The following is a 27,053-nucleotide window of genomic DNA, read 5'->3' as shown; positions in this document are numbered from 1 at the left end:
CTGCACTTAGCATCTATTATCTTTATGTATTTATTTATAGGTCACTAAAGCACCACCCCTGCTCTGTGCCCAAATCTTCCTCTGCCCACTTTGAAACCTTGCCCCTAATTCCTCTGCCTGCACGTGGATGATGTTCACAACTGGCCGAGGCTTTGAGACCTTGTATAGAGCTAGTGCTCGGCTCCCATCTCCGACTTTGTTGTCCCTCATGGGACCACACACCGCGTGTTCAGCAATAGAGTGTTCATCCATTTCATCCTGTCATGAATGTCTCCTCCCCTGCTCAGACTCCAGCAGTCCATGCTGAATGGGTTTCTTCCTTCCCTGCTTGGACTGAGAACCCCATGCTGAGCTCTATCCCTACAGTGATCGTGTCCTCAGCCTGTTCCGTATCTGACACCATGAGCCACCCTACCACCACCCAGGAATACCTGTGTTCTTTACCCCACTCAAGCCATGACACCCCACACTGGAAAGCCCTCCCATGTGAATGTCCTGCTCGCCCCTCGCAGGTTCTCATGGCCCACTTGGCAGTCATGTGCAGAGACCCTCCTCACCCTGCTGGCAGTCTGTTCCCATTATGGCTTCTTCTAATGCATTCATGTTTGCCTTCTTGGATTAATATTCTCCTTTCTAGTTTTTCTTAAGATTTACATTTTAAATATTTTTTATTTGATAGAAGAATAATATTTTAGTCATTAAATGATCTTTCAAAAGACGTAAAGTGCCCTCCTAGCAACTGCAAAGCCCTGAGTGCAAACTCAAGTACAGCCAGAAAAAAAAGTGACCAAGCCTTTCTTCATTCTAGGTTTTATATTACTAAATGAAAAATAACTTTTATTTATTTTTAAAAACTTTTGTTTCTGCAAAGCCAATCAAGAAGTATTAGAAGGAAAAAGTGTAAAATTTTTCTTGAGTATTTGAGAACTTGAGCAAGCACTTAGTTTGAGAAAATGAGGACTTAAAACTTTGACACAAAGGCGGTACCCTGCAACTTGAATTTTAAACCAAAGGTGATCTCTCTTAAGCAACAATCCTTTTATCCCTAATAGCTACAATATGATACGGTATGTAATACTCACTGGAAAGTGCTAGAATCAGAGGTAAAGAATGCCATGAGCCATCCCACTTGCATTGTCTACCGTACAATGCTTGTGGACACTGGACAAATAAGCAGCTTGTACTTTGGGTTCTAAGATCCTCGTCCCTGAAGTTCCTCTGTTGTGACAGCTGACTCTTACTTTTTTTTTTAAATAACCATTGTATTTTGTCCTTATATTCTTTTAAGATTGTAAATTGTTAGGTGTTTGTGTTTCTTCTGGCACTCTGTTTTTGTTAACTGTATTGTATTTAGTTTTTTATTCTCTTTTGTCTGGCTTTCAGTCCCTTACAAGGGGTCAGTGGGTATAGGAAACCACTGCTTACTGAAGTGGTCCAGAGGTTTGCAGTCTTACAAGTAGGCCACATGAAAGTATTCTTTTTTCTTTCTTTTGGTAGTACTGGGGTTTGAACTCACGGTTTAGCACTTACTAGGTAGGTGTTTTACTGCATGAGCCATGCCTTTAGCCCTTTTTACTCTAGTTATTTTGGAGATAGGATATCACTTTTGGCCAGGCCTGGACCACAGTCTTTCTATTTCAGGCTTCTCTAGGTGGGATGACAGGGGCTGGCCACCATGCCCAGCTATTGGTTTAAATGGGGCCTTGTGAACTTTTGTCTTGAGATGGCCTTGAACTCCTGTCCTCAGCTTCCCAAGTGCTAGGAATACAGGCCTGAGACACAGGGCTCCTTTCTTGTGACCCAGTGTTGTAGCATATCAGCCCCCAGGCCTCTGCTGAGGGAACACGAATACAATCCCCAGCATCCCTGAAGGGTAAAAAAGAGAGAGAGACTTAGAAAACCTCAAGGGGAGAATGAGCAATGAGTAGTTGAGCAGAATCAAGTAGTGGAGCGCTGAGGAGAAGAGCCCTGGGGTAGTGAAGTAGGGGCCAGAACTAAAGACTACAAGGTGAGTGGAAAGCCAAGCACTACAGCACACACATTTAATGTCGGACCCTCCTCAATGAGCGTGAAGATAAGCCATTAGTGTCTGTAACTTTTTCTTTTTCTTCATTTTCATTTGTTTTATTATAGAACTGTTTCGCACATTCCTGAGAATTTTGTATATGTTGAATTAGTTTCTAAAATTTAGATGAAATAAATGTCATTTTGAATTTGTTTAGATTCCTGGGAAATTACTTAAGATAGTTGCAAAGATGTTCTGTCCTGTGACAGCCTCTGGAAGTCGCTTTTGTCTGGGAGAGCAGGAGACAAAGCAGCCTGGTCAGGACCAAAGCACCCTCCCTGCTGGCCTGCTCCTTCCTGCCTCCCACAGGCGATGAAGACCTGCTCATCTTTCCTGGGATTTGTTACCGGTCTCCAGGATACCTTGCTAGGTTTGTGACTGTCCCATTGGCCATTTATCCTCTTGAAGTTTATTCCTAGCTTGATGAAATGTTTTTTTTCCAGGGGGAGGTCTGTACTATTCTGGAATTTATCTTCACAAATTTTATTGGTTAGATGATTTTACAAAAGTATTCAAAGATATGGGGTCAGGAAAGATTTTTATTTTAACTTTTTTCACTTATAAAGAGGCATTTTTTCCCTTTAAGAAGACAGACCAGAGGCCCACACACTGGTGATATTTTTCCACTACAATGATATATGATATGAGATTGTTGTTTACTAAAGAACTTCTTTTGAATTAAAAGTAATACTCTCAGTAACGTGTTTAAAAAGATGCCAAATAATTTTTTTCTTTACTGAAAGGTAAAATTTTTATTGTTTAATTATAATATTTATTTTAAAAATTATTTTTACCCTAAAATTTAGAAGTCTTATTTGATCAGGATCAATTCCTTGGCAACCACAGCCTGGCAGAAAATTACTGCAGCATAAATTTGAAATTTCCTATTCCAAAATTTGTCTAATTATTGCACAAGCTCCTTTAACCATATGGCATTGAGCCTCCTGGTTACTTCCAAGTGTTCTCAATATAACTGATAAAAGCAACAAAACAATTTTAATCAGTTCTTGAGAACATGGTCAGTTAGTAAGCAGTGTATTTAAAAATACTTCACAGGTTTCTCTCTTTAGACATTCCTCAGATAATACATTAAAGAGGAAATTCTTGTGGTTATTACAAAGACATGAGGAAGTTTTAGTAAAATTAAGTAATACCTTCTCTACTGCTCTGTGCTTAGAATTAATAGCAGATATGTTAATAACTTTCCCCTTTCCTACAGTTTTTCAGTGTTCATACAAATGCAAGCTGTTGTGCACAGTGAACTCAGATACACTCACCGCCGACCTAATGTTTTCTCCTAAAATCATTGTGCAATGAGATGTCTAAGAGGAGATAGATACCAGAAACTACTTGTTATTTCACCTAGTTTTCTGTTTGCTGTCAGAGCTCTCAGCGTGTCAAAAGATTATTTGAAATCTTTTGGGGTTGAGAGATGATGATATCTGCAGTCTTGAAAGGAACCAGTGGCTGAGAAAATGGGTTGTTAGCACTCTGTAATGTCAGCACAGAATGCCAGCCCAGTGGTCTGATGGCTTTCTCCATGGTGGAATTGCACAAGTCCTACTGTCTTTCCTTTGGGCTTAAGTGCCCACTGCTCCCATCTCACCTGTGTCATGTATGAGTTCAAACATCCCTACTGATAAAAGAACACTGTGGAGCTGCATTCAACAGTATAAAATTAATTTGGGATTGTAAAACTCATGACTTTGAGATCTGTGTTGTTTGACAGAACTCACCTGAGATAGGGAGTTTTCTTTGTGTGAATTATTTTAGTTGTGGATTCACTTTCTTTAATAGCTATAGTGCTGTGTCTAACTTCTGTTTCTTCTTTTATAGGTATTGGTAGGCTGCATTTTTCTAGAAATGTGTTCATTTTATCTTTATTTTTAGAAAACATTACCGTAAATATGAATACAGTATCCTCATGATTTTTCCAATCCTACAAAACCTGTAGTCTTAGCACATTTTTTTTATGGTACTATGACCTTATCCCATTTTTATTCATCATTTTTATTTGTGCTTTTTATTTCTGTTTTTTGATTAATCACATTCCCATTTATGATTTTTATTAGTTTTTCAAAGAGGCCATTTTAGAGCTTGATAATCTTTTCTGGGGTTTGAACTCAGGACCACATACTTGCTGGGCAGGCACTCTACCACTTGAGCCACTCTGCCAGCCCTTGATAATCTCTTCAATTGTATTTTTCCTTTCAAGGACAATATGCTTTGCTTTTGTCTTTATTTCTTAAATTTTGAGTTTCTTTTTACTTCTTCAGATGGATAGTTAGTGTGTCAATTTGATTCTTTCTTCATTTCTAATATTTGCATTTCTTTCAAGTGCAGTTTTAATTTCATCCTACATATCTTCATATGCAGATTTTTCATTGACTTCAAATTATTTTCTACCTTGTATGTGCCATAGTCCTTGACCCCTGGTTTCTTAGAAAGTGTGTTTCTTACTTTCCAAATGCATGGAAATTCAAGGAAAGTCTCCTTTACCTCATTTATCTTCCCATTTGGAAGCAGACTAAAATTTGTAAAACTCATGTTGTTATAAAACTTGCATCCCCTACAGATGGGGCTCTTCCTTCTCCGTGGTGACAAATATCACTGGCAGTACCTTCTCCTTCAGCAGACATACTGTGCACAGTGCATATCTTGCATTTCAGGGAGGAGAAAGAAAACGTTCCATGTTTATTCCAGATAAATCCTCATTATTTCTAGAATAAGAGGAACATATAGTGGATATATGGTCATGTTTTAAATAGTGTGCATCTGTTAGTCACAGTAGAAATATTTCCATTTTCTCTGGGAAAACTTTGAAGATCCACCCGTGTCATTTTGACTTTTGCTTAGGCCTGCTTCTGATTATCAACTGTCAGCCATTTTCCTCTCTACACTTTCATTTCCACCTGGTGATTTCAGTGCCTTCATGGAAGTATGTAGGTTTTATTGTTAAAAAACAGCCAATAAAACAATAACTAACATACATTAGAAGCCTTGCATTTTCACTACACTGCTGTGTACTGTTGATTTTCAGAGAATAGATTAAAATATATTCTAAAAGACAGAACTTCCACTTATATTCAAGCTAGGACAAAACATGTGAGCATGTAATTAATGAGGAAAAACTCTACTCTCTGAAGTCTACACAGGATGAGGGGAGTATTAAAATGTTAAGCCAACTACAGAATTCCAGCCTGACTACAGCTGGCATTTGGTGAATGCATGCATATTCTCCCACATTACAGCTATTCTATGTGACAATTCTGACCTCAGATTTCTTTTATTTCACCAAACTATAAAAGGGATTCCTTAGAACTCCTTAAAAGAGTTCTAAGCAGAACAAAAAGAAGCAAGTGTAAAACAGCAGAAGAATCTGTAATTAGTTTCTATGGTTTCATTTATTTGTACTTCATGCTGTGCCAAAATGCCCCTCCAACTAGAAAAATAAACACCAGTGACTAGCACCCTGTCTACCCCAGGAGCCCCCATCTACAGCAATAGTAATGTCTTACAGCCACACAGACTCATTACTGGAAGTATTAGATGAGAAGTAGCAATAAAACAACCACGGTATTATTAATACCATTCTGATGGGTTTTATTAGAGAAAGACTCTTGAATCTTATATCAAAGCAGGATTTTCAAAAGTAAAATTATGATCATGAAGAGTCACGAATTCTCATAATATTCTGGGTATAAAATATCTCAACTTTTTTTATGTTAATGCTGGAGAAAAACAAATTTTGATATAATTTAACAATTTACTTGCCTTCCTATTATATGAGTGGTTAATGGGTAAATGAGTTAATTTTCTATATAAAATCATCTAAATGGTCACTTTATAGATTTTATTATTTCTCCCCAAACCAGGATATATGCAAGGTGTTGTGAATGTGTAACATATATAGCAAAAGCTATGTCCAGATAATTTTTGGTCAGCTGAATCAGCAAGATCAAGAAAATCAAACTAGGTCGAGTTTATGTTTGGGGCATGGTCTTATGTCTTCGTGAGTGTCATCACCTGTTTTTCTTTTGTATGTGCTTTTATTTTAGCACACTTTATTAAACTTATTTGACTGAAGTACTCACTTCATGTTTAGAAAGACCTACTATTTTCTTTGCACTTTACCATTTCTTTTGTACTTTGTCATTTTTTTACATTTTATGATCTAAAATTTTGCCTCCCTCAGACTTTGTATTCCATTTGTTGACTTCTTCAATGTGGGTTCAGTTCACAGTTGAGAGGATGCATTTAATTATTCATTAAAATATTATTGAATTAATGTGTTCCTTTATTAATTTAGTCTTTATTGAGCACTTACTGCTTGTCAGTTTCATAAATACGATTGGGTTGAAAAAGTTTTCACCATATTATAAATGAATGAAAGCTTTCTTTGTTTTCTGAATCTAGAATTATGAAATTAAACAAAACAGATTTTTAATTAGTAATGAAACTCTTTCCTCCAATATGTGGGGAGAATTTTTAAAGAAGAGAGTGTCACTGCTATTTCTTACCAGTTTTTATCAACTCCAAATACCACTCTCTTTTTGAACAATTTCTCTTCAATTTCCACAGTACTAGAAACACGTCAGCAGACCTCTTTCACTTAGTGTAATGTCTTCAGTGTTCCTCTTGAGGTAGCACTTACTAGTATTATTGCCAAGGAATATTCTATCGTGGGTGTATTTTTCATCTGTTTACCAGTTGATGGACAGTTGGACTATTTTTAATTTTATGTATTATAAATAATGCTACTATGAACATTCTCATGTACAAATTTTTGTGTGGATATATGATTTCATTTCTTGTGCTATATCCCTGGAAATGAAATTGGTGGGTTATAGGGTAACTGTGCTTAATGCTTTGACAACTGTAAAACCTGATTTACAAGGTGGCTGCATCATTTTACATTCTCATCAGCAATGTCAAAGTGTCCAAATTCTGAACATCCTTACCACTTCTCTCTCACTCTCTCTCTCTGTCTCTTTGTCTCAGTACTGTCGATTGAACTCAGGGCCTCCTGCATGCTAGGAAGGAGCTCTACCACTTGAGCCATACTCCCAGCTTTTTTCTGTTTGTATTTTTGTTTTTGAGATAGGGTCTCATTAACTTTGCCGGTGCTGACCTCAGACTCATGATCCTCCTGCCTCCCTTCTGCTTCTCAAGTATCTCAAGTAGCTGATTACCGACATGACTGGTTTTGTTTTTTGATTTTTGACATCTTTGTAAGCATAATGTCTTTTTTTGTTGTTTCTATCAGCAATTTTTCTGTTAAAATACATAGTTTTTATATTAGCATGAAATTCCAGCTTTCTTTTATTTAGTGCCTTTAAGCCACAACATTTTATATCCTTTATTTTAAGCTTATTTGTGTCTTTACTTCCTACACATCTCTTGTAGACAGCGTCTGTTTCTGTTTAATCAATTCTGACAATCTCTATCATTGATGATTTTGTTTATCCATTTACATTTAATGTCATTACTGATAACATAGGATTTGTATGTGATATTTTACAATTTGCTTTTATATGTGACATGTCTTTTTTGTTCATCTACTCATTGAGTTTTGCTTTATTTGAGTTAAGTATATATTTTCTAGAATGTGTGTTAATTTCCTTGTTACTTTTTTTGCTACAGGTTTTAAAATTACTTCTTATTGATCTTCCTGGGAATTATGATGAACATTTAAATTTTTAAAAATTTACCTCTGATTAATTCTAATTAATATTAGCAGTATACAAAATTTTTGCCTCAATATATACTTACTGTTTCACACTCTCTTTATAATATTTGTAAGAATTACATCTTTACTTATCTTTATTGGTGCTTTTTATGTCATAGGGACTCAAGTTATTATCCTAAATCTTTTCTTCTTTTGCCTGAAAAATTTCACTTAGTATTTTTTTTTATGATGCAGTTCTGCTAGTCATGGTTTATCTTGAAATATCTGAAATTCTATTTTGTGTTTAAAGAAAAGTTCCACTGGATATGGAATTCTTGGTTTAGAGCCATTTTCTTTCATTTCTTTCGAGGAATCCTTTCACTGTCTTCTGGCCTCTGTTGCTTCTGATGGGAAATCAGCTATTAATCTTATTGACGATTCCTTGTATATGACCAATCTTTTTTCCTGGAGCTTTTTGAGCTCTGGAATCAACTCATGTAATTGGGAGGTTTTACATCATCATTTCTTCAAATATGTTTGCCACATATGCTCTGATCTTCCTTTGGGACCTCCGTTATGCAATGCTTGGCATACTTGAGGGTGTAACAGAGGTCTTTGAAGCTCTGTTCTTTTTTATTTCCTCTGTTTTCTTTCTCCTCCTGAGACTGTGTAATTTTACTGACATATCTTCAAGTACATGGATTATTTTTTCTACCAGCCAATCTGTTGTGCAGTCTTGGTATTGGATTTATTTCAACTCTTTTAAGTTTTAAATCCAGAACTTTTTTTTATGTAGTTGGAATTTCATTATTGATATTTCTGTTTGATGAGACATCATTGTTACACTTTCCTCTTATTCTTTAGATATGTTTCCTCAGTTCTTTCAAACTATTTGCAATATCTTATTGAAAATCTTTGTCACACATACATGTGGCACACTCCTTGTAATCTCAGCTACTTAGAAGACTGAGGTGGGAGGATTGACAGCCCAAGGCCAACCTGGGCAACATATAAATATAAAATGAGACCCCATCTCAAAAATAAATAAATAAATAAATAAAATCATTGTCTATTAAACTGTAATTAAATACCCTTATGGCAATTTATAATAATTACTTTTTTCCTCCCTTTGAATGTGCTGTACTGTCCTATGTCTTTGCATGTTCCATTTTTTGTTGAAAACTGGACATTTTATATAATGTGTTTGTTATGGTTTGGATCTTAAATATCTTACAAAAGCTCTTGTGTTAATGGATTAGTACCCAATCCAGTGGTGCTTAGAAGTATGTCCTTTGGGAGGTAATTAGATAATAGGGGTTCTGACCTCATCAATAGATTAATCCAAGTATGGTTTCACAGTTTAATCGGTTATTGGAAGCTGGTGGACATAAGGAGGTGGGCCTGGTTAGAGGATGTAGGTCATTAGTGACATGTCCTTGAATGTCGTATGTTGTCTCTAGTCCCCTTCCAAATCTCTATTGTACTGCTGGCTTTCAGATTCTTTGCCACTAAGCTGAGAGGGAATGGGGATGGAAAGACTTCACAAATCTTGCTATTTTTACCAAAGTTCAGTAGTGTTTTGGGATAAATAATTTCCTTTAATAGTTAATTGCTGGAGTACTAAAATGCTTGATTTTACTTGTTTCATTAGTATTTTAGTTGTTTTAGAGGGAGAACAAGTTCACTAAAGTCCTTCCTCCACCGTCTCGGACACTGAATTTCCTGAGGAGGAGTAGCAGTGACCTTTAGCAAAGGACAGTGTTTTGTAGAGTCAACTCTTTGGGAAAAGAGTTGAGGGGATAAATCTCTGAACTTGCTTTATCTTCTATCCTTCTAGACTTCTCCTTTGGTTAGAAGTCAGAAGATATAGGACTCTCATTCATCATCTGTGCAAACTTGCCTCCAAAGAGATAGAAAAGAAAACTATGTGCATAACACTTCAGGCAATTTTGAAAGTTGGTGACATTACTTTTCCTATTAATGAAGTTAGAAATCAAGATGATATTCCAATAATATCAATAATAATAATTCCAATAATTCTTTTTTGTGTTATTGCAAACCAAGGTATTAGGGAAAAATCAAGATAATAGCTGGGTAAGATATGAGATGAGTAATTTAACCATAAAAATAGTGGTTAGAGACATGCCTTTTTTGAATTTTTTCTTTAATTTACCTCACTGATGCATTCATACATTCAGAAACATTGAAGATCTGGTATTATATAGTCCTGTGCTATGCAGCATTCTTATGAGACAGCATTTTCAATTCTGCGTTTGAATTAAAGCACTGTGCAGTCAAAAATTCATGAGCTAACTGGAGAAAGGTGAGTGATGATTTAGAGGGAAAGGATTAAAGAACCTTGAGAATTGACTGATATGGCAATATGAAAAGTGCTTAGTATGTACACTCTTTCAAGGAAGAAATGAGGAACAAGATAAATGCTTTTAGACACTAATCAGAGGTATAAATGGGGAAAGAGCTGAAAATGTGCTAAATAATGTAGTAAAGAATGATGGATATAAATTAAATAAATAAAAAATACATTAAATAAGTAATAAATAAATTAAAGCATGGGTTAGTCTTAGGGACATGTCCTCTTGCTACCTTCAATAGCCATGGCTACTGAAAGAGACTATCAGACAAAAGTGTGATTCCAGTACACCTGATGAGTGGACAATGTGGAGATACAGAAAACTCATCAATCAAACATTCTCTAATATATTAAGTTTTAACATTCTTAACACTTATTTGCTGGGACTTCAGACTAATTTTATCATTTTCTGAGTTTATTAATTTTCACACAATAAAATTGAAAATCTGTAGAAATATCTAGGGGAAAATAAGGATAAGAAAAATACTAAGAATATGCAAAAGTCTTCACAATTATGTTTATCCATCTTATGAAAAAAAAAGAACATTAAAAAATTCAAGGATTAAGAAAAAATCTATAAATCAATTTAAGTATATGTACACTATAATGATTACTTCTTTATCAAACCCCAGAATGCATGCTAGAATTTCAGAAAATAATTTAAAACTGAAAATACTACATATTGGAATTACTAATTGCACAACACAAATGTGGTTCCTACTACTTGAGGTTATGAGGCTTTTGGTATACAAGAGTAAACAAGGTACAGCCTAATCCTCAAAGAATTCAGATCACAGTGAGGAGAACAAATAGTAAAATGTGCAATGACACAAAAAATTCAGAGTCCTTATAAAGATATTAAAGGTATTTATACACAGTCCTGTCACTCAACCAATGATAGAAGCCTGTCTAAAAGACATCTGTGAATGTGACTTTAATTTAAATGAGGCTGATTTCCAATAAGTAGTATAGAGAAAACAAAGTTTTAACGGAAAAGCTGTGAAAAGACCCTTACAGCTTCCACTTCAGTGTGCAGGGTCCAAGCAGAGAGAGACTCACTACAATCATGGGCCATTTATAATAGAAAATGAAGAATGACTTTTTTTGTGGAATCAAGAGGTCCGAAAGACCTACATTATTCCACAACCTCCTCCCTGTTTCAGTGACAGTGTTGGTTGTGTTTCTGTTCTTCCTGCCTCATTGGAAGTTGGGTGAGTGGGGAAAATTACTCACAAATTTTCAAATGGAAAGAAATGCATCCACTTAGATAACCACACCTGAGAAACTCACTAACCCCTGTACTGACATATCTGATCATATCTTGGACTTCAAGCCTGAAACTACAATTTTAAGAGCTTTTGGAAGTCTTTGTTTTTCATGTGAAAAGGATATGCTTTATTTAGCAACAGAGAATATTGTAATGGTTAGACTTCAAGGTTGCCTCCAAGAGAACTTTACTTCTTGATATTTAAGCCCAAATATAGGCCTTTCCATATTGAATCTGGGTTACTCTTGTAATCTGGAATGTGGCAAAAGTGGTAATTCTGAAATATCTAGGTTGGGTTATAAGAAGCGTTATGTTTCCCACCTTAGTTTTTTGGTCACTTGCTTTGGAAGTCTGTGCATAGGTGAGGATGGCATGTGAAAGCTTAACCCAGGCCCGCAGGGAAGTCATGCACAGAGAGATGGTCATCAGCCCCATCTTCCAGGCAACCTGACTGAACTGCAGGAGTGGGAGAAAATGGGCCATCAAGTTTTAAAATAACATCAACCCATTTCTCTACGAGTTACAAAATTTATGAGCGATGGCTAAGGAGTGAGAACTGTCAGGGGACCTAGTCAAACTATAGCACTTCACAGACAGTACTGCCTGCTGCTTGGGTACATGGTGTTGTAAAGTTTATCAGGTAGAAACAGATAACCAAATATTATAGAGCTTTTGTATTTCCATTTGTACTTTAGAAACAATCTATCACTTCAAACATTTGTAAGAATTCATTGAACTTTAGAGCAATTTAACTATAATGCGTTTGAGGGTTTTTTTAACCCATGAAAAATACACTTCTCTCTTTATATTTATCTCAGAAATATTTTAGAATTATAATTTTTGAGGTCTTTCATGCACTTTGGTTAATTTAATCTCAAACATGTTGTATTTTATTATCTGCTTTATGTTTTAATTTTTATTTTCCAATTCTTTATGGCTTGATGCAGAGCTACAATTCATTTCTAAAATTACTAAACTTCCAACCGTGCTAACTTCATGTATTAGTCTCAGTTGATTATTTTCTTTTTAGTTCTGTTAGGTTTTTACAAACTCCTTAGTAGTTTTCTATATAACCATGTCATCTAAGAACAAATTATTTAGTTCCTTGCAATTTTTGTGCATTTTGTTTTTTTATACTTTATTGTATGAAGACAGTGAAATGTAAAAAACTTTTTAAAGGTGTAATTGAAGGCAGGCTGCCTAGTAAAGGGAGTCAGTCAGTCACTGAGCTGTAACTGCAGTTGTGAGCGTGTTTAGGAGTCTGTTCCCATTACTAACTCACATACATATTGTAAGTGGTGGTGTAATCACCTACCACTTATTTCCCTGCTTTTTAAAAAATCTTAGTAGAGGCAGCTATAAACTAAATCTTAGAAAGATAGAACATTAATTGGCTTCTTTCCAAGTAAGTGGAAACTTGAGTTAATGTAAAATGTTTACCACTATTTCCAACTGTCTGTCTTATAACTTTATATAAAGTTTTTTTTTTTTTGAGACATGGTTTTGCTATGTGGCCTAGACTGGCCTTGAACTTGTGATCCTCCTACCTCAGCCTTTCATGTAATTCTTCTGAGATTACAAGAATATACCACCCTGCCTCGCTAAAGTCTTGAAATTAATTTCAACCTATAGGTATATTATACCCAATATTCTAAGTATCTTTTAAAATGATTTCTGCCAGTGGAATGTAAGCTCACGAAGGATGACACTATTGCTTTGGTTCATGTAACCTGGCACCTATTGGATGCTTGTTATATATTTGTTAAAGAAATAGATAATATATATTCATTTTTATTTTGAGTAAAAGATCAGTTTCACCAATATGACACCTGAAGTATGAATTTAATGATAAAAAAATAGAACTTTAGGAGATTAAAGTTATTTTTATATAGGTATATATTTAACATGATGATTAGGCTATACTGTTCATTCATATTTCAAATATAAGTGCCACTTCACATGCCTACCTAGAGAATTCAAGTTTACCAAAACAACTTACTGTTTGTTGCAGGTGGACCTGAAAATAGGACCCCTGTCTACCAGCCTGTGTGGGGTGACAGGTGCTAAACTTTGGTAAATCCCTGCTACCAAACCAAGATGGGCTTCACATGGATACTCCCATTTCTAGCTTTTTGAAATTTTTCATTTTGATGCTATTAAGCCCCCTCACCTTTCTTTCTATTCCCTCATTCTCCTCTAAAACAAAACTCAGTCAGCTCTGTACACATTGATGTTCAGTTCACACTGGACTCTTCCCTACTTGATAGTGTGTTAGTGATATTAATGTGTCCTAACCACTCTAACTAGAGCCTAGCTTTGTTTATCTTCGACAGCCAACCACCCAGAGGTATATTTGCTATTCACTTTCATTTGTCTGCATCAATAAATATATTTGATTCACACAGAGAGATAATATTTCTTAGAAGAAATCGTCATGAAAATAGATTTATATTTTCACATCTCTAAGAAATCTTGGAAGAAAAACTATTTCCTACTCTTGCCCAGAGAGGGAAAAAAATCTATTTTAATAATATTTTGTTAGTGATTTTAGGTAATAAAATGGTACATACTATCTGGTTAATAATTGCCAACTAGTTCAAATATTAGAATGAGCTTAATAAATTATCTGAATCATTTATTAATTTTGATTTTTAAAAACCTAAAATATTAATAGTACTCCAGAGCCTTCTAGTATTTCCAAAGGCATACAAATGTCAGCCTTTTAAATGCATTTTGATACTCCCGAGGCCCTTAGGTGTGCTTTGTGACAAGGCCAATGTCATCATGTCAGTATAATGGGACATAAGTCGAGTTTGCCTTTTAATCCTTTCTTCGGATAAGCTGCTTTGCAAATGTAGTTTTAACAAAAAGTGATTTCTAAGCTTCTTATTAGTTCCTCCGTGTAGCAGGTTATTTATACAGCTATAGCAGCTTAAATTACTTCTAGATAATTTATTAGTGAGCTGCGAGACTTCAAAGCCTTACAAATTTGTTACATGATCAAAATCTTGTTTTAGTAGGAAATTTTGGCTTATTGACTAAATAATATCAGATCCAATTGCCCTTATCTATTGTTGAAATGTTCTTAGAGAGCTTCCCTAGGATTCTACTGAGGTTTTTCCATGATTAATTAATTTTTAAATGTCAGAGAAAAATTGCATATATTTATCATGTGCAACATGTTGCTTTGGAAGACGGGCACATATATGAAGTGCTAAAAGGATGATATATAACGTATATTATCTCTCATACTACTTTTTGTACTGAAAACACTTTAAAAAACAGCTCTCTTAGTAGATATCAAGAATGAAACAATAACGGATGCACACTTTATCCAGCATAGGCCTAGCCATCACTTTCTTTCTGTTTCTGTGAGTTTTAGATTCTACATGTAAGAGACATCATGTGATATCTGCCTCTCTGTGCCTGACTTGTTTCACTTCATGTGATGTATTTTAGGGTCATTTATCATGTTGAGTGACAGGATATCTTTTTAAGCCTGAATAGTGCTCCATTGTGTGTATGCACCACATTTTCTTTATCCATTAGTCTCCATATCTTGGTCATTGGAGATAATGCCATAGTGAATACGGGAGTACAGATATCTAGTCGCCGCAGTGATTATGAAACACTAGTGAGATTCCTGGATCATATGATACTTCTGTTTTTAATTTTTGAGGCAAATCCATATTACTTTCCGTATGACTGTTCTAATTTACTGTCCTACTTACAGAGTGCAGGAGTTCCTTTCACTCCACATCCTCTCCAACATTTTTTTATTCTCTATCTTTTTGATAATAGTCATTCTAACTGGTGCTAAGTGATACTTCATTTTGGTTTTAATTTAAATTTCTCTGGTGACTAAAGATGTTGGGTAATTTTTTATGTACCTATTAGCCAATTGTATATCTTTTGAGAAATGTCTATTCAGATCCTTTGCCCAATTTTTAATTGGGTTGTTAAATTTCTTACTAGTGGGTTGTTTGAGCTCCTTTATTTCAAATATGAATCACTCATCAGATTTATTGTTAGCAAACATTTTCTCCCGTTTCATATGTTGTCTCTTCATTCTACACTTCCCTTGGCTGCACAGAAATTTTTGGTTTATGTAATTTCATTTGTCTAATTTGGCTTATTTTTTAAAATGTGTTTTGGATTCATGTCCAAAAAGTCATTGTCTAGAACAATGTCATGAAATCTTTCTTCTATGTTTTCTTCAGGTAGTTTTAGTTTCAGTCAATGTATTTTGGGTTACATTTTTGTATATGGTATAAGTTAACGGTCTGATTTCATTCTTCTGAATGAAGTATCTAGTTGTCCCAAAGTTAATTGAAGACACTGTCCTTTCACCATTGTGTGGTTTGGGCACCTTTCTTGAAAAGCATTTCACAGTAAATGTGTGCAGTTATTTTGGTACTCTATTGTTTTCTATTGATTGTATGTCTGTTTTATGCCAGGACCCTGCTATAGCTTAATAGTATGTTTTGAAGTCAAGTAATATGATGCCTCCACATTTTTTTCTTTTTGCTCAAGATGTTTTGTGGTTACATATGAATTGTAGTTTTTATTTTCTGATTCTGTTTATTTTCTGATTCTGTTGCTTGATTAAATTTATTACTGAGTATTTTTTGGAATGGGTAGCTATTATAACTAGGATTGCTCTCTTGATTTCTTTTTCAAGTAGTTTGTTGTCAGTGTGTAGAAATGCTACTGATTTTTGCATGTTGATTTCTTTCCAATGATGACAGTTAGTCTGCTCAGGCTGCAACAGCAAAGTTTCGTAGGTAGAGTGACTCAAGCAACAGAAATGCATTTTTCATAGTTCTGGAGGCTGGAAGTCCAAGATCAAAATGTAAGCAGGGTTTAAAATGAAACTCTAGCAACATGCTTCACTTCTGTTGTCTTTTTGATACTTATAAAAGTGTATTAGGTTTCAGTGTATTGTGCTTATCAAAGCCATAACTATTTTTATTTTAGAATTAGTGTACATTAAAAGGAGGAGGGTGTTCATTGTGATAATTCTATACACAAGCACAGTGTACCTTGAACAAGTTCACTCTATCCTTTACATTTCCATTCCCTCCCCCGCTCCCCCTCTACAAATAGTGTTTGGCGTATGTTGATTATTTTATCTTGCAATTTTACTGGATTCATTTACGAGTTCTAGCTGGTTTTTAATAGTCTTTATAAAGAGTTTTTCTATATATAAAATCATCTGAAAAGAGTGACAATTTAAATTCTTCTTTTTTGATTTGGATGCCTTTATTTCTTTCTCTTGCCTAATTGCTCTGCAGTAGTTTTAATATGATCTTAAATAAAAGTGACAAGCATGGACATCTTTGTCTTATTCCTGGTATTAAAGGAAAAACTTTCAGCTTTCCACTGTTGAGTACAATGCTACTTGCAGGATTTTCACACATGTCTTTATTATGTGAGGTACTGTCTTAGTTTTTTGTTAGCATAGCAAAATACCCAAGACTGGGTAAGTTATTAAAAACAAGGTTTCTTTTGGCTCATTGTTTGATCTTTGATGACCAGGGGATAACTGGGTGGTCACATCTGTTGAGGGACTCATGCTGAGAAATAACCCACAGATGACATCATAAGTAGAGGTGCATGAGAAAGACAGAGAGAGGTCATGGTAAGAGAGGAAGCTAGAGAGCTAGCCAAGACATATAACTTCCTTTTGAACAACTTACTTTTAAGACAACCAATCTAATCCTGAGGGACCTCACCTTCTCACACATGAGTATTAATCCTTTCTGAAGGTGTTGTCTGCAATGAGCTAATCATCTCCATCTAGGTTCCACCTCTTAAAGGTTCCAGCTCCTATCAGCATCATCACTTTGGATACCACAATTCTAGAACATGAAATTTGACAACAAACAATATCCAAACTATAGCAGGTACAAATTTCCTTTAACATATGTAAGTTGTTGAGAATTTTCATGTGCAAATATGTTGACTAGTGTTTGATGCTTTTTTCTGCACCTAATGAGATGATCATGTGGTTTATGTTTCTTTCTGTTAATGTGACATATCACCTTTATAGATTCGTATATGTTGAACTGTCCTTACATTCCTGGGATAAATGCCACTTGATCATTATTCATAATTTTTTCAAATGTGCAGTTAAATTTAGTTTACAAATATTTTGTTGAGGGTATATGCATCTATGTTCATCAAAGATATTAGACATTACTTTTGTTTTTTAATAGTATCTTTTTTTGGCTTTGGTATCATGGTAATGCTGACTTTGTTTAGTATTCCCCCTTCTTCAACTTTTTGGAAAAGTTTGAGAAGAATTAGTATTCAGCTTTACATGTTTGCTAGAATTTAGCAGTAATGAGACCAAGTCCTGGCCTTTTATTTGGTGGTAGACTTTTATTACTAATTCACTTTCCTTACTTATGTTGGTTTGCTCAGATTTTCCAGTTCTTTGTGATTAAGTCTTGGTAAGTAATATATGTCTAGGAATTTATTCATTTATTTTATGTTATCCATTTTCTTATAATTATTAACAGTGATCTCTTATGATCCTTTGCATTTCTTGGTAAGAGCTATAATGTCATTTCTTTCAATAATGATTTTATTAACTTGAATGTTTTCCTTCTTTCTTAGCTAAGATTTGTTGATTTTGTTTACCTTTTTAAAAAATCAACTATCTAATTTCATTTTGCTCTAGTCTCTATGTCATTTGTTTCTATTCTGATTTTTACTGTTCCCTTTCTTCTCCTAACTTTGGGCTTAATTTGTCTCTTAACTAGTTCCTTCAGGTCCATCATTAGGTTTCTGAAGATTTTCTTTTTTATGTATGTGTTTATTGTTATAAACACTTTCCTTCTTAGAACTGCTTTTGCTGTATCATAAGGTTTTTTTTTTTCACTTTTGTTTGACTTAAGATATTTGGTAATTTCAAAATTCTTAATTGGACTGTTTGTTGTTCAGAATCACATTGGTCAATTTCCACATATTTGTGAATTTCCATTACTCTTGTTATTGATCTTCAGTTTCATAAAATTTTGATCAGAAAAGGCACTTGATATAATTTCAGTCATTTTAAATTTGTTAAGATTTGTCTTGTGACAAAGATGACCTGTTCTGCTGGGCGCCAGTGGCTCATGCTTGTAATCCTAAATTACATGGGAAGCTGAGATCTGGAGGATTGCAGTTTCAGGCCAGCAAGGGCAAATAGTTTGTGAGACACATCACAAACCAAAAAAAAAAAAAAAATGGATTGGAGGTGGGCTAAAGCAGTAAAGTGTCTGCTTTGCAAGTTCAAAGCCCTGAATTCAAATGACAGTCTCCCCCTCCCCCTCCAAAAAAGATGACCTGTTCTGAAGAATGTTCAGTGTGTGCTCAAGAAGAATGTGTACTCTTGCTGCTGTTGGATGAAATGTTCTGTATAGGTGCTCCTTGACTTATGATGGGTTCATGCCTGGATAAACTTGTCATAATTTGAAAGCTTTGTAAGCTAAAAATGCTTTTAACACACAAACGCTACCAAATATCACATCTTAGCAATGTTGGCTGAATATTGAATATTGGTTGTTCAGTCTTCTGATGGCATAGCTGACTGGGAGTTGTAGCATCACAAGACAGTGTCACTCACTTATCAGTAGACTGAGCAAAGATCAAAACTCACAATTAGAATAGTTTTTACTGAAGGCATATCATTTGATACCACCATAAAATCTTTCATCAAATCATCAAAGTTTTGCGATTGTTTGTACATGTCTGTTAGATTGTTTCCTCCATTGTTCCAGCTCATAATTACCTTATCTGTCTTCTGACCACATGATTGTGTATTGCTGAAAATGGCGTATTGAAATCCTCCATGATTATTGTATTGAAATCTATTTCTCCCCTCAGTTTTATTAATATTTGCTTTATGTTTAGGTGATCCAGTGTTGGATATGTATATATATGTATGTGTGTGTTTATATATATATTTGTATACTCTTGATTAATTGACCATTTTATTATTGCATAATTACCATCCTTGCTTCTTTCTACAGTTTTTCACTTCAAGTCTATTTTATTGAACGTACATATACCTATTGATGCTGTCTATTGGTTTCCATTTTTTGGGATCTAATTTCATTCTACCACTTTTGGTCTATGTGTGCCCTTACAGGTGAAGCTTGTCTTTTTAAGGATGCAGTTAGTTGTGTCTTTTCTTTTAATAAATTCAGCCACTCCATGTCTTTTGATTGGACTATTTAATCCACTTATATTCAAGGTAATTACTACTAGATAGGGACTACTACTGTTATTTTATTTATTCTTTGTAGATCCGTTGTTTCTTTCTTGCTTGCTTTCTATCTTCTTTTTTATTCAAGTGATTTCCTCTACTTGTACAGTTTAATTCCTTACTTTTTATCTTGTCCATATGTATTATAGATTTTTTGCTCTGTGGTGACCATACAGCTTACCAAAAAAAAAAAAATCCTAGGGATGTTAAGTATGCTTTAAGCTAGTAAAACATTGATTGCTTTAAAATCTCTATATTTTAGTCCACTACCACCATACTATCTAAATTTTTCATATAATTTACACTTATATTGTGCATCTGTTAACAAATTGTTGTAACTATTATTTTTAAAATTTTTGTCTTTTAACCTTCATATTAAAGATAGAAATAATCCCATATCAACATTGCACATTATTTTGAATTTACGTACTTTTACCAATGATTTTTGTAATTTGTGTTTATTTTAATTAAATAGCAGGCTTTTCTTTTAGCTTGGAGGAATCTATTTATCATTTCTTAGGACAGGTCTGGAGGTGATAAATTCCCTCAGCTAGGATTTGCCTGGGAAAGTCTTTAGCTCATAATTTCTGAAGGACATCTTTGCTGGCTGTAGTATTCATGGTTGATGTGGTTTTTTCTTTCAGCATTCTGGATAAATTATACCACTCTCTCCTGGCCTTGAAGGAAGTCTCTGCTGAAATAAAACCAGGCATATTGAAACTCCCTTGCTTCTTTTCAGGATTCTCTTTTTGTCTTTTCATTTTCTCAGTTGGATCATATGTCTTTATGTTATCTTATTTGGACTGGATCTGATTCTTGTGTCTGGGTAATTATATCTTTCTTCATGTCTATAAGCTTTTCTGCTATTACTTCTTTGTATAGTCTTTCTACTCCTTCATGAACTACAGTAACTCAAACATTTGTTCTTTTATTGTTGTCCATAAACCCATTATCTTCCTTCATTCCTTTTCATTCTTTTTTTCTCCTCTGTTTATTTTCAAATAACCTGACTTTTAAGTTCCCAGATTCTTTCTTACGATATATCAATCCTGATGTTGATACTCTCTATTGCATTTTAATTTTCTTTTAGTCTGTTTTTACCTCTAGTACTTTTTCATGGTTTTTAAATATAATTTAAACCTCTATCACATTACTTATCTTGTCCATATTGTTTTCTTGATATCGTTAAATTGGTTCTCTGTATATTTTTGAAGTTTGCTGGGCTTTCTTAAAACATTTGTCTTGAATTTGTTGCTAGCCATTTTGTGAACCTCTATTTCTTTGATGTCAGCTACTGTGAAATTTTTTTTTTTTTTTTTTTGGTGGTATTATGTCTTCTTCGTCTGTGCATTTTAAGAAGTAAGGTCTTATTCTAGTCTTTGCAGACTGTCTTTCTGGAAAGTTCTTTACCATTATCTAGAAATTTTGGACAGGCTTGCAGCTGGAGTCCTTAGGATTTGTCTGGTCCCTGAGTTAGCATGTAGGTGATTCCAATACCTTGTACCATAGAACTGACATGACATTTGATGAGTCTTGATTCTGAACTTGAAGTGTTTGTCCCAACACAAGGCTAGGAATGGAATCTTCATCCATGCAGGCTGTCCTGGAACTTGGGTCTGCAATCATAGACATGGAGCTAGAGGGTCTGTCCTGGTAACCATATTTCCTGAGATGGGCCTAAACTTGTATTTGTCAGAGCGCACCTAGATCTGGAGTCCTCTGGAGACTGAAGCCAGGCAGATACTAAGGCTGGGATAGAACCTGTATCTACAGAAGCAACTCTGGGGGCTAAGATTATGAATACTGTCCTAATGCCTAGAGTCACATGGACTGACCTGGAACCTGGAGCTGTGTGGACTAGCCTGGAACCTGTATCCTTTGATGACAGCCCAGAGGGTAGGTATATAGGTGTTAGCCATGAATCTAACCAAGAAACTGATTACTCAGTGGTGTCTCTGAAGCTGAGTGCATGGTGGCCAGTCCAGCACTGGGGTTTGTAAGAACAGGCCTGGACCTTGGGTCTGTTGGACTAGGTCTGGATCCTGAATCTCCTAGAAAGTGAGTCTGCGTTTGGAAAGGCATTTAGTCTGCATCCATACTGTCTACCTGATGCTGAGGTTGATGTGAAACCTGGGCCCACAAGAACTGGATTTATACAGGGTAGGCTAGGATCTTATATCCATAATAATGGCCTACAGGCTAGGTGCATTGGTGCCTACCTGACAACTAGAGCTAGGGGTGGTGTAAGCCCTAGAACTCTGGAAACCAGGCTGGTGCTGCAGAATCTGGCCTGGTGCTGGAGCAGCCTAGAGTCTTAGTTTGGTTTTTGGAGCTCCTCAGGCCTGCTCGGTACTGGGGTTTACTGAGGCAGGCAGAGTTTTTGCATACATGTCAAAGCCAGACTTCACTTCCTTCTCCTTCCTGACACTAGCTTCCATAGCTTTTTTATGCTAAATCAGCATGTATGCTTCTAATATGTTTTCTTTCTGTTTAGATAATAGAAGTTTTATTATAATGTACATAAGCAGAGATTGATCAAACTTACTCCAATCTGAGGTCTTGGAATCCTTTTGCATTTATAATGTGCATTTACCAAATTTGAGTTTTCATACATTATTTATGCAAATAGTTTTCTGCTCCACATTCTTCCTCCTTGCCCTTTCAGACTCTAATGTCATAAACTCTAGAGCAAATATTAATATCCCACAATTCCTGAAGCTCTGCTCACATTTTTCAACATTTTCCCTCTTGTTTACTTTGAATACTTTCAGTTTTCATGTTCATCAGCTCTCCTCTGTTCTCTCCAGTTTGTGATTCATTCCACCCAATGAAAATTTTGCTTTAGTTATTGAATTTTTCAGTACAAAAAATTTCATTAGTTTCTTTTCAAATTTCCTATTTTTTGTTGGTTTCTTTTCTATTTAAGTAAGGGTTTAAAACTTATTTGTGTATTTTTATGGCAGTCATTTTAGTAGCTTTATCAGATAACTTCTCTGTGTTGTTTTGGTGTGAATATATTTTGCTTCGGTATGTCTTTGTATGCCAAGTAACTGTGGTTTTTAACTTGGTTATTTTTAGTTTTATAATATAAAACTATGGCTAATGTATGATGTTAAGCACTAATCAACCTGGTTGAGTTCCAGGCTATGGTTTCTGACATACCTTATGTGGATTCCAGACAGGATTACTTTTAATTCAATTTTTTCAATGTATTTTGGATTGTCCAGATTGTGTCATGCAAAAAATCATTTTTGGACCTGAGTGTTTTTCTACTTATTGACTCAATTCTCAAAGTTTTTGATATGTTAATAACAAATATATACCTATAGAATGTTGGATGTTACTTGTTGTTCTGTACTGTTTGAAATTTTTACTATGGGTATGTACATACATATATATGCATATGCATTTCCTTTTTGTTTTCTCTTTTTAAACATTTCTATTAGCAAATATTAGTTGTGGAGGGGGGGTCATTGTGAAATATACATATGTATTTATAATGTATCTTGATTAGATTTGCCTCTTCCTTCATTTTCCCTCTTCTTAAAACAAGTTCAACAAGTTTTATTGTTCTATTTTGTATACGTATACAAAGTACATCAACTATATTGGTCCTCCTTCATCCTCTCCGCCTACCCTCCCCCCTCCCACTCATACCCACCGCCAGAGCTATAGCCACATGTTATTTTCACATGTAAACACTGTGGAATGCTGTGTGCAAAATGGCTCTGACTATTTTTCTTGTATTTATGTCCATTTCCAATTTATTCATGGGTAGACATTGATATTAAGATGTAGACCTTATTAACCTGTCACTTGAACTTTCAGCCTTCTGAATTTCTTGAATGCAGAAGTGACAGTGTGACAGTCTTAGCCTAGGCCTAAAGACAGCCAGCAAGCTCGGGCCCTTTGTCATCCTGCTTCCTGCTAAATGTCCATGAACAAGTCTAGATTACCTAATCGCTGACTTAAGAAGTAGATGCAATTAAATTATTGTGCTTTTAAGTCTAAAAAGTAGAGTTGTAAAGCAATAGAGAAATAAAAATAATATATACCTATATTAGTGATTCTGAAAATTTTTAATTATTTAGATTTGACACCTTCCCCCATCAACTAGATGATATAATTTGATTAAAATAATTGGGTGTTTAAGGATTTTGTGTAAATTGGATAAATATTTTGTCAACTATTTACATCAATAAAAACACTATGACATCTAAGTATTTCCATGTCTTTAATCCTATGCTATCTATTTCAACAAGAAATATATATATGTGTGTGTGTGCATATAAATATGTATATTTATGTTGTGCTCCCCTAGGCTCAAATTGGAAGATAAACCAAATGTAACTAAATAAGGAATAAAACTTACTCCCTTTAATGTGATCAGTTTGGTTATGCTGTCTTGCTTTCCTGCTCAGTTTACTGGAATCACCAATTAACATGACAAGCGTGAGCAGAGGGGTTTTGTGGTGAGGAGAGGTCAATTTGCTGCCTGAAAGCTGGAGGAAAATGAATGCAGAGATTTACTGAGAAGTAACTTTAAAGAACTCATCTTCACATGGAAGTGTGCTCTGAGACTTTATTTACTTATTGCTTTAAATTAAATTTCAATTAAATTCAAAGAGTCACCTTTTGTGGATTTGTATCCCTCTGGGGCATGTGAGGCTTGAAAGGATAGATTTTCCTTTTTTAGAGCAGATGTTACAATTAATGAAAGTTGTCTTCATTTTCAAGATTTCTGAGCACATTAATTAGATTATTTATATCCAGCAAGACTTTGACCTAATTCTACTGGCAGAACATAACTGGAGCTTAGGGAAACCATTATTCATAATACCTTTCTAATGATAGCAAAGGAAAGATAACCTTTGGATTAAGAATGACAGTCAAAGAAAGCTGGACTGTTTCTTCTCCTCTTCTTGACCATGCAGGAATAGGATCTGTTGCTGAGATTGCCCTCATCAAGCAATGTTTGTAAGCGTCTCAGAAAAGTTCCTCCCTGTACATATTGGCAGTTTGGAAAAATCAATCCCCTTCAAACATTAATGTTCTAGATGTTCTCATCCTCCCATTATATTCAAACAGTGGACATAGGGTGCAAGTTTAGAGCACACGTTATCATATCACTGGTAATGTCAATTAATAGCTTAAAATTTGGCAAATTCTTTAATTCATGTATTTAATATAAATTAGTCACTGAGAATAAATTGAAGATTATTTTCATTATGGTAATTTATTCTGTACATGCATTTATCAAAAATATGTAATTCCACTTCTAGCTTTATACATCTTTGAACTGTCACACTCAAAAATTTTAAATGTTATTAACATCAAGTAATTTCTGGTACTAAACTGCCATTTATTTTATGGAAAATCTGTTTTTAGGATCTTTATCATTGTATTCAAATGTGACACTTATTTTGTTTTGTTTTCTAATCTCTTTTGAATATAAAAATTATGGTGGCTTCCTAAAGCAAATCTAGAAGATGTATTTCTGTCATATGAAATAATGTTAATGTCCCTGACATTATTATTGATGTAAGCAGTAGATAGAATTCATCTCTGAGCTCACTCGTGCTAGTGCTTTTCAATTTTGCATCTTTTATCACTCTTTCATAAGATAAGTAAATTTTTTTCACTTATCATAAGATAAGTAAATTTTTTCACTTATCTGGGATAATTTATGTAATTTTTATTTTTCTTGGATATAATAAATTTCAAAAATATGTGCTTCCATACATGCAGACATAATAGTGTTCTTATAACTACTCTACTTTTTAACCTAATTAGTTCTTATTTTTAGTATACAGATATGCTTTGAAAATAGTGAATTGTTACGCAAATGTAAATGGCTGTGGAATTTGGAGACTATTAATCTCAGATACACTTAAAAAATGCTATTCTGATCCTGAAGAACACTGCAGGAAACTAGATTTCTCAACTACCTCCCAAATATCTTATACTTTGCAATTGTATTTATGTTTTAGTTTTAGGAACTTGTTACCAGCAAAGGACATAGGTTTAGAAGCAAACATTGCATTACAACTTTAAAGTAATTATAACTAGTCAGTTGGCATATATTATGTATTATGATGTGTTTCTTAGCAGGCCTCAGTATGGTTACCAAGGTTACAGTCATTTCCTGCTTGAAGCACAGAGCTTGAGAGATTTTTACAGTGAGGAGGCCTAACTACTTGGAATTTATTTCTCACAAATTTGGGTGACCTGAGTTAGAGATGGTACAGGGGCAATAAAGAGAATTCATTATGACAAGGTATTTTATCCATCAAGAAATCCATCATTTTCCATCATGTCCCATATGACCATGATGAAGGAAGATGCTGAGTATACTGTGGCTAAAATTTTACTGACCTTCAGCACCTACTGCAGAAGAAAAGGTAACACTTTTGTATGAATGTACAGAGTACTTTTTTCCTTCTGTAGTTTGTTTTTTTTTTAAAAAAAGTCATGTCTAGAAAAGCATACATATGGTGGCTAACACAAAGATGTTTTCCCCAAATATGCAGATACTTTATTAAAAAATGATAGCAAGTAAAATATAGGAAGCCAATCTTTTAAAGACTTATTGAATATCCCACCTCAAGATCAAAGGAAATTAATATGACTGTAGTCACGTAAAAAAGATTTCAGGTTTGTGTAGTAGATAAGGTATTCATTCCAGAAGTGGATAAAGGTCCAACCACTGATTACTTACAGGAAAAAAGAAACACAACTGCACAGTGTGACCTGTGGCAGGACAGGGCTAGATGACATTTTGTCTTCAGCTAGTTTCTTGCTTTCATTCTCTTTTCATTGCTTTGTTTCTGTAGACCACAGGCCACTATCACTTTACATTTCTGTGATGATTCCTTTGACAGAAGTTCTTTCTTGTCTCTAAAACATTAGCAATGCTTGTCAGTCATGGATTTAAAATGTCAAGCTTTCACCTAGAAAGTGTTAGTGGAATAAAAAGGTTTATTTTTTTGAAAAAAAAATTCATAGGAAGCTATGTGAATAATTAATGAGGTAAGGACTCTAAATATTTGAGGAAACATACAGTTTCAGTGATATTAATTGGAAAGACACCTAAGAGTCAATTGTGAATCGTCTGCATTTATGAGTTTCCTCTCAGGGTGTGATGTCCAGTAATCCAGAGCTCACCAATTAATTCTCTCTTATTTTTTTTTTACAGACATGAACTTAATTTCTCACTAAAATGCTTTGTGTATATAGTAGTATAGTAATGAATTATTGTCCTTGGCATATTAAGAGCTGTGAAATCTCCAAGGGATGTTCATTTCCCATGTACTCATCCTAGAAACAAACCTTCAAAAAACTTTTCTTTCCCTTTATCATTGTCATGGTGGTATCAGGGCATTATATGTTAGACCAAATTTTGGAAAACAGATGTCACCATCTTAGAAT

The 27,053-nt window shown here is 34.6% G+C and overlaps 1 protein-coding gene across 1 annotated transcript in view; it reads left to right on the top strand.

The window, feature by feature from the left end:
- The first annotated feature begins 263 nt into the window (after positions 1-263).
- LOC141424289 (NADH-ubiquinone oxidoreductase chain 5-like) overlaps positions 264-27,053 on the top strand; it is a 45,729-nt gene continuing 18,939 nt past the window's right edge. Inside the window, exon 1 of the mRNA XM_074077858.1 lies at positions 264-567. Coding sequence (XP_073933959.1) covers positions 264-567 — 304 coding nt within the window. The remainder of the gene's footprint in view (positions 568-27,053) is intronic.

Source organism: Castor canadensis, chromosome 6 (genome assembly GCF_047511655.1).
Source record: "Castor canadensis chromosome 6, mCasCan1.hap1v2, whole genome shotgun sequence".
Taxonomy (NCBI): Eukaryota; Metazoa; Chordata; class Mammalia; order Rodentia; family Castoridae; genus Castor; species Castor canadensis.
This window is presented reverse-complemented; position numbering and strand designations above follow the sequence as displayed.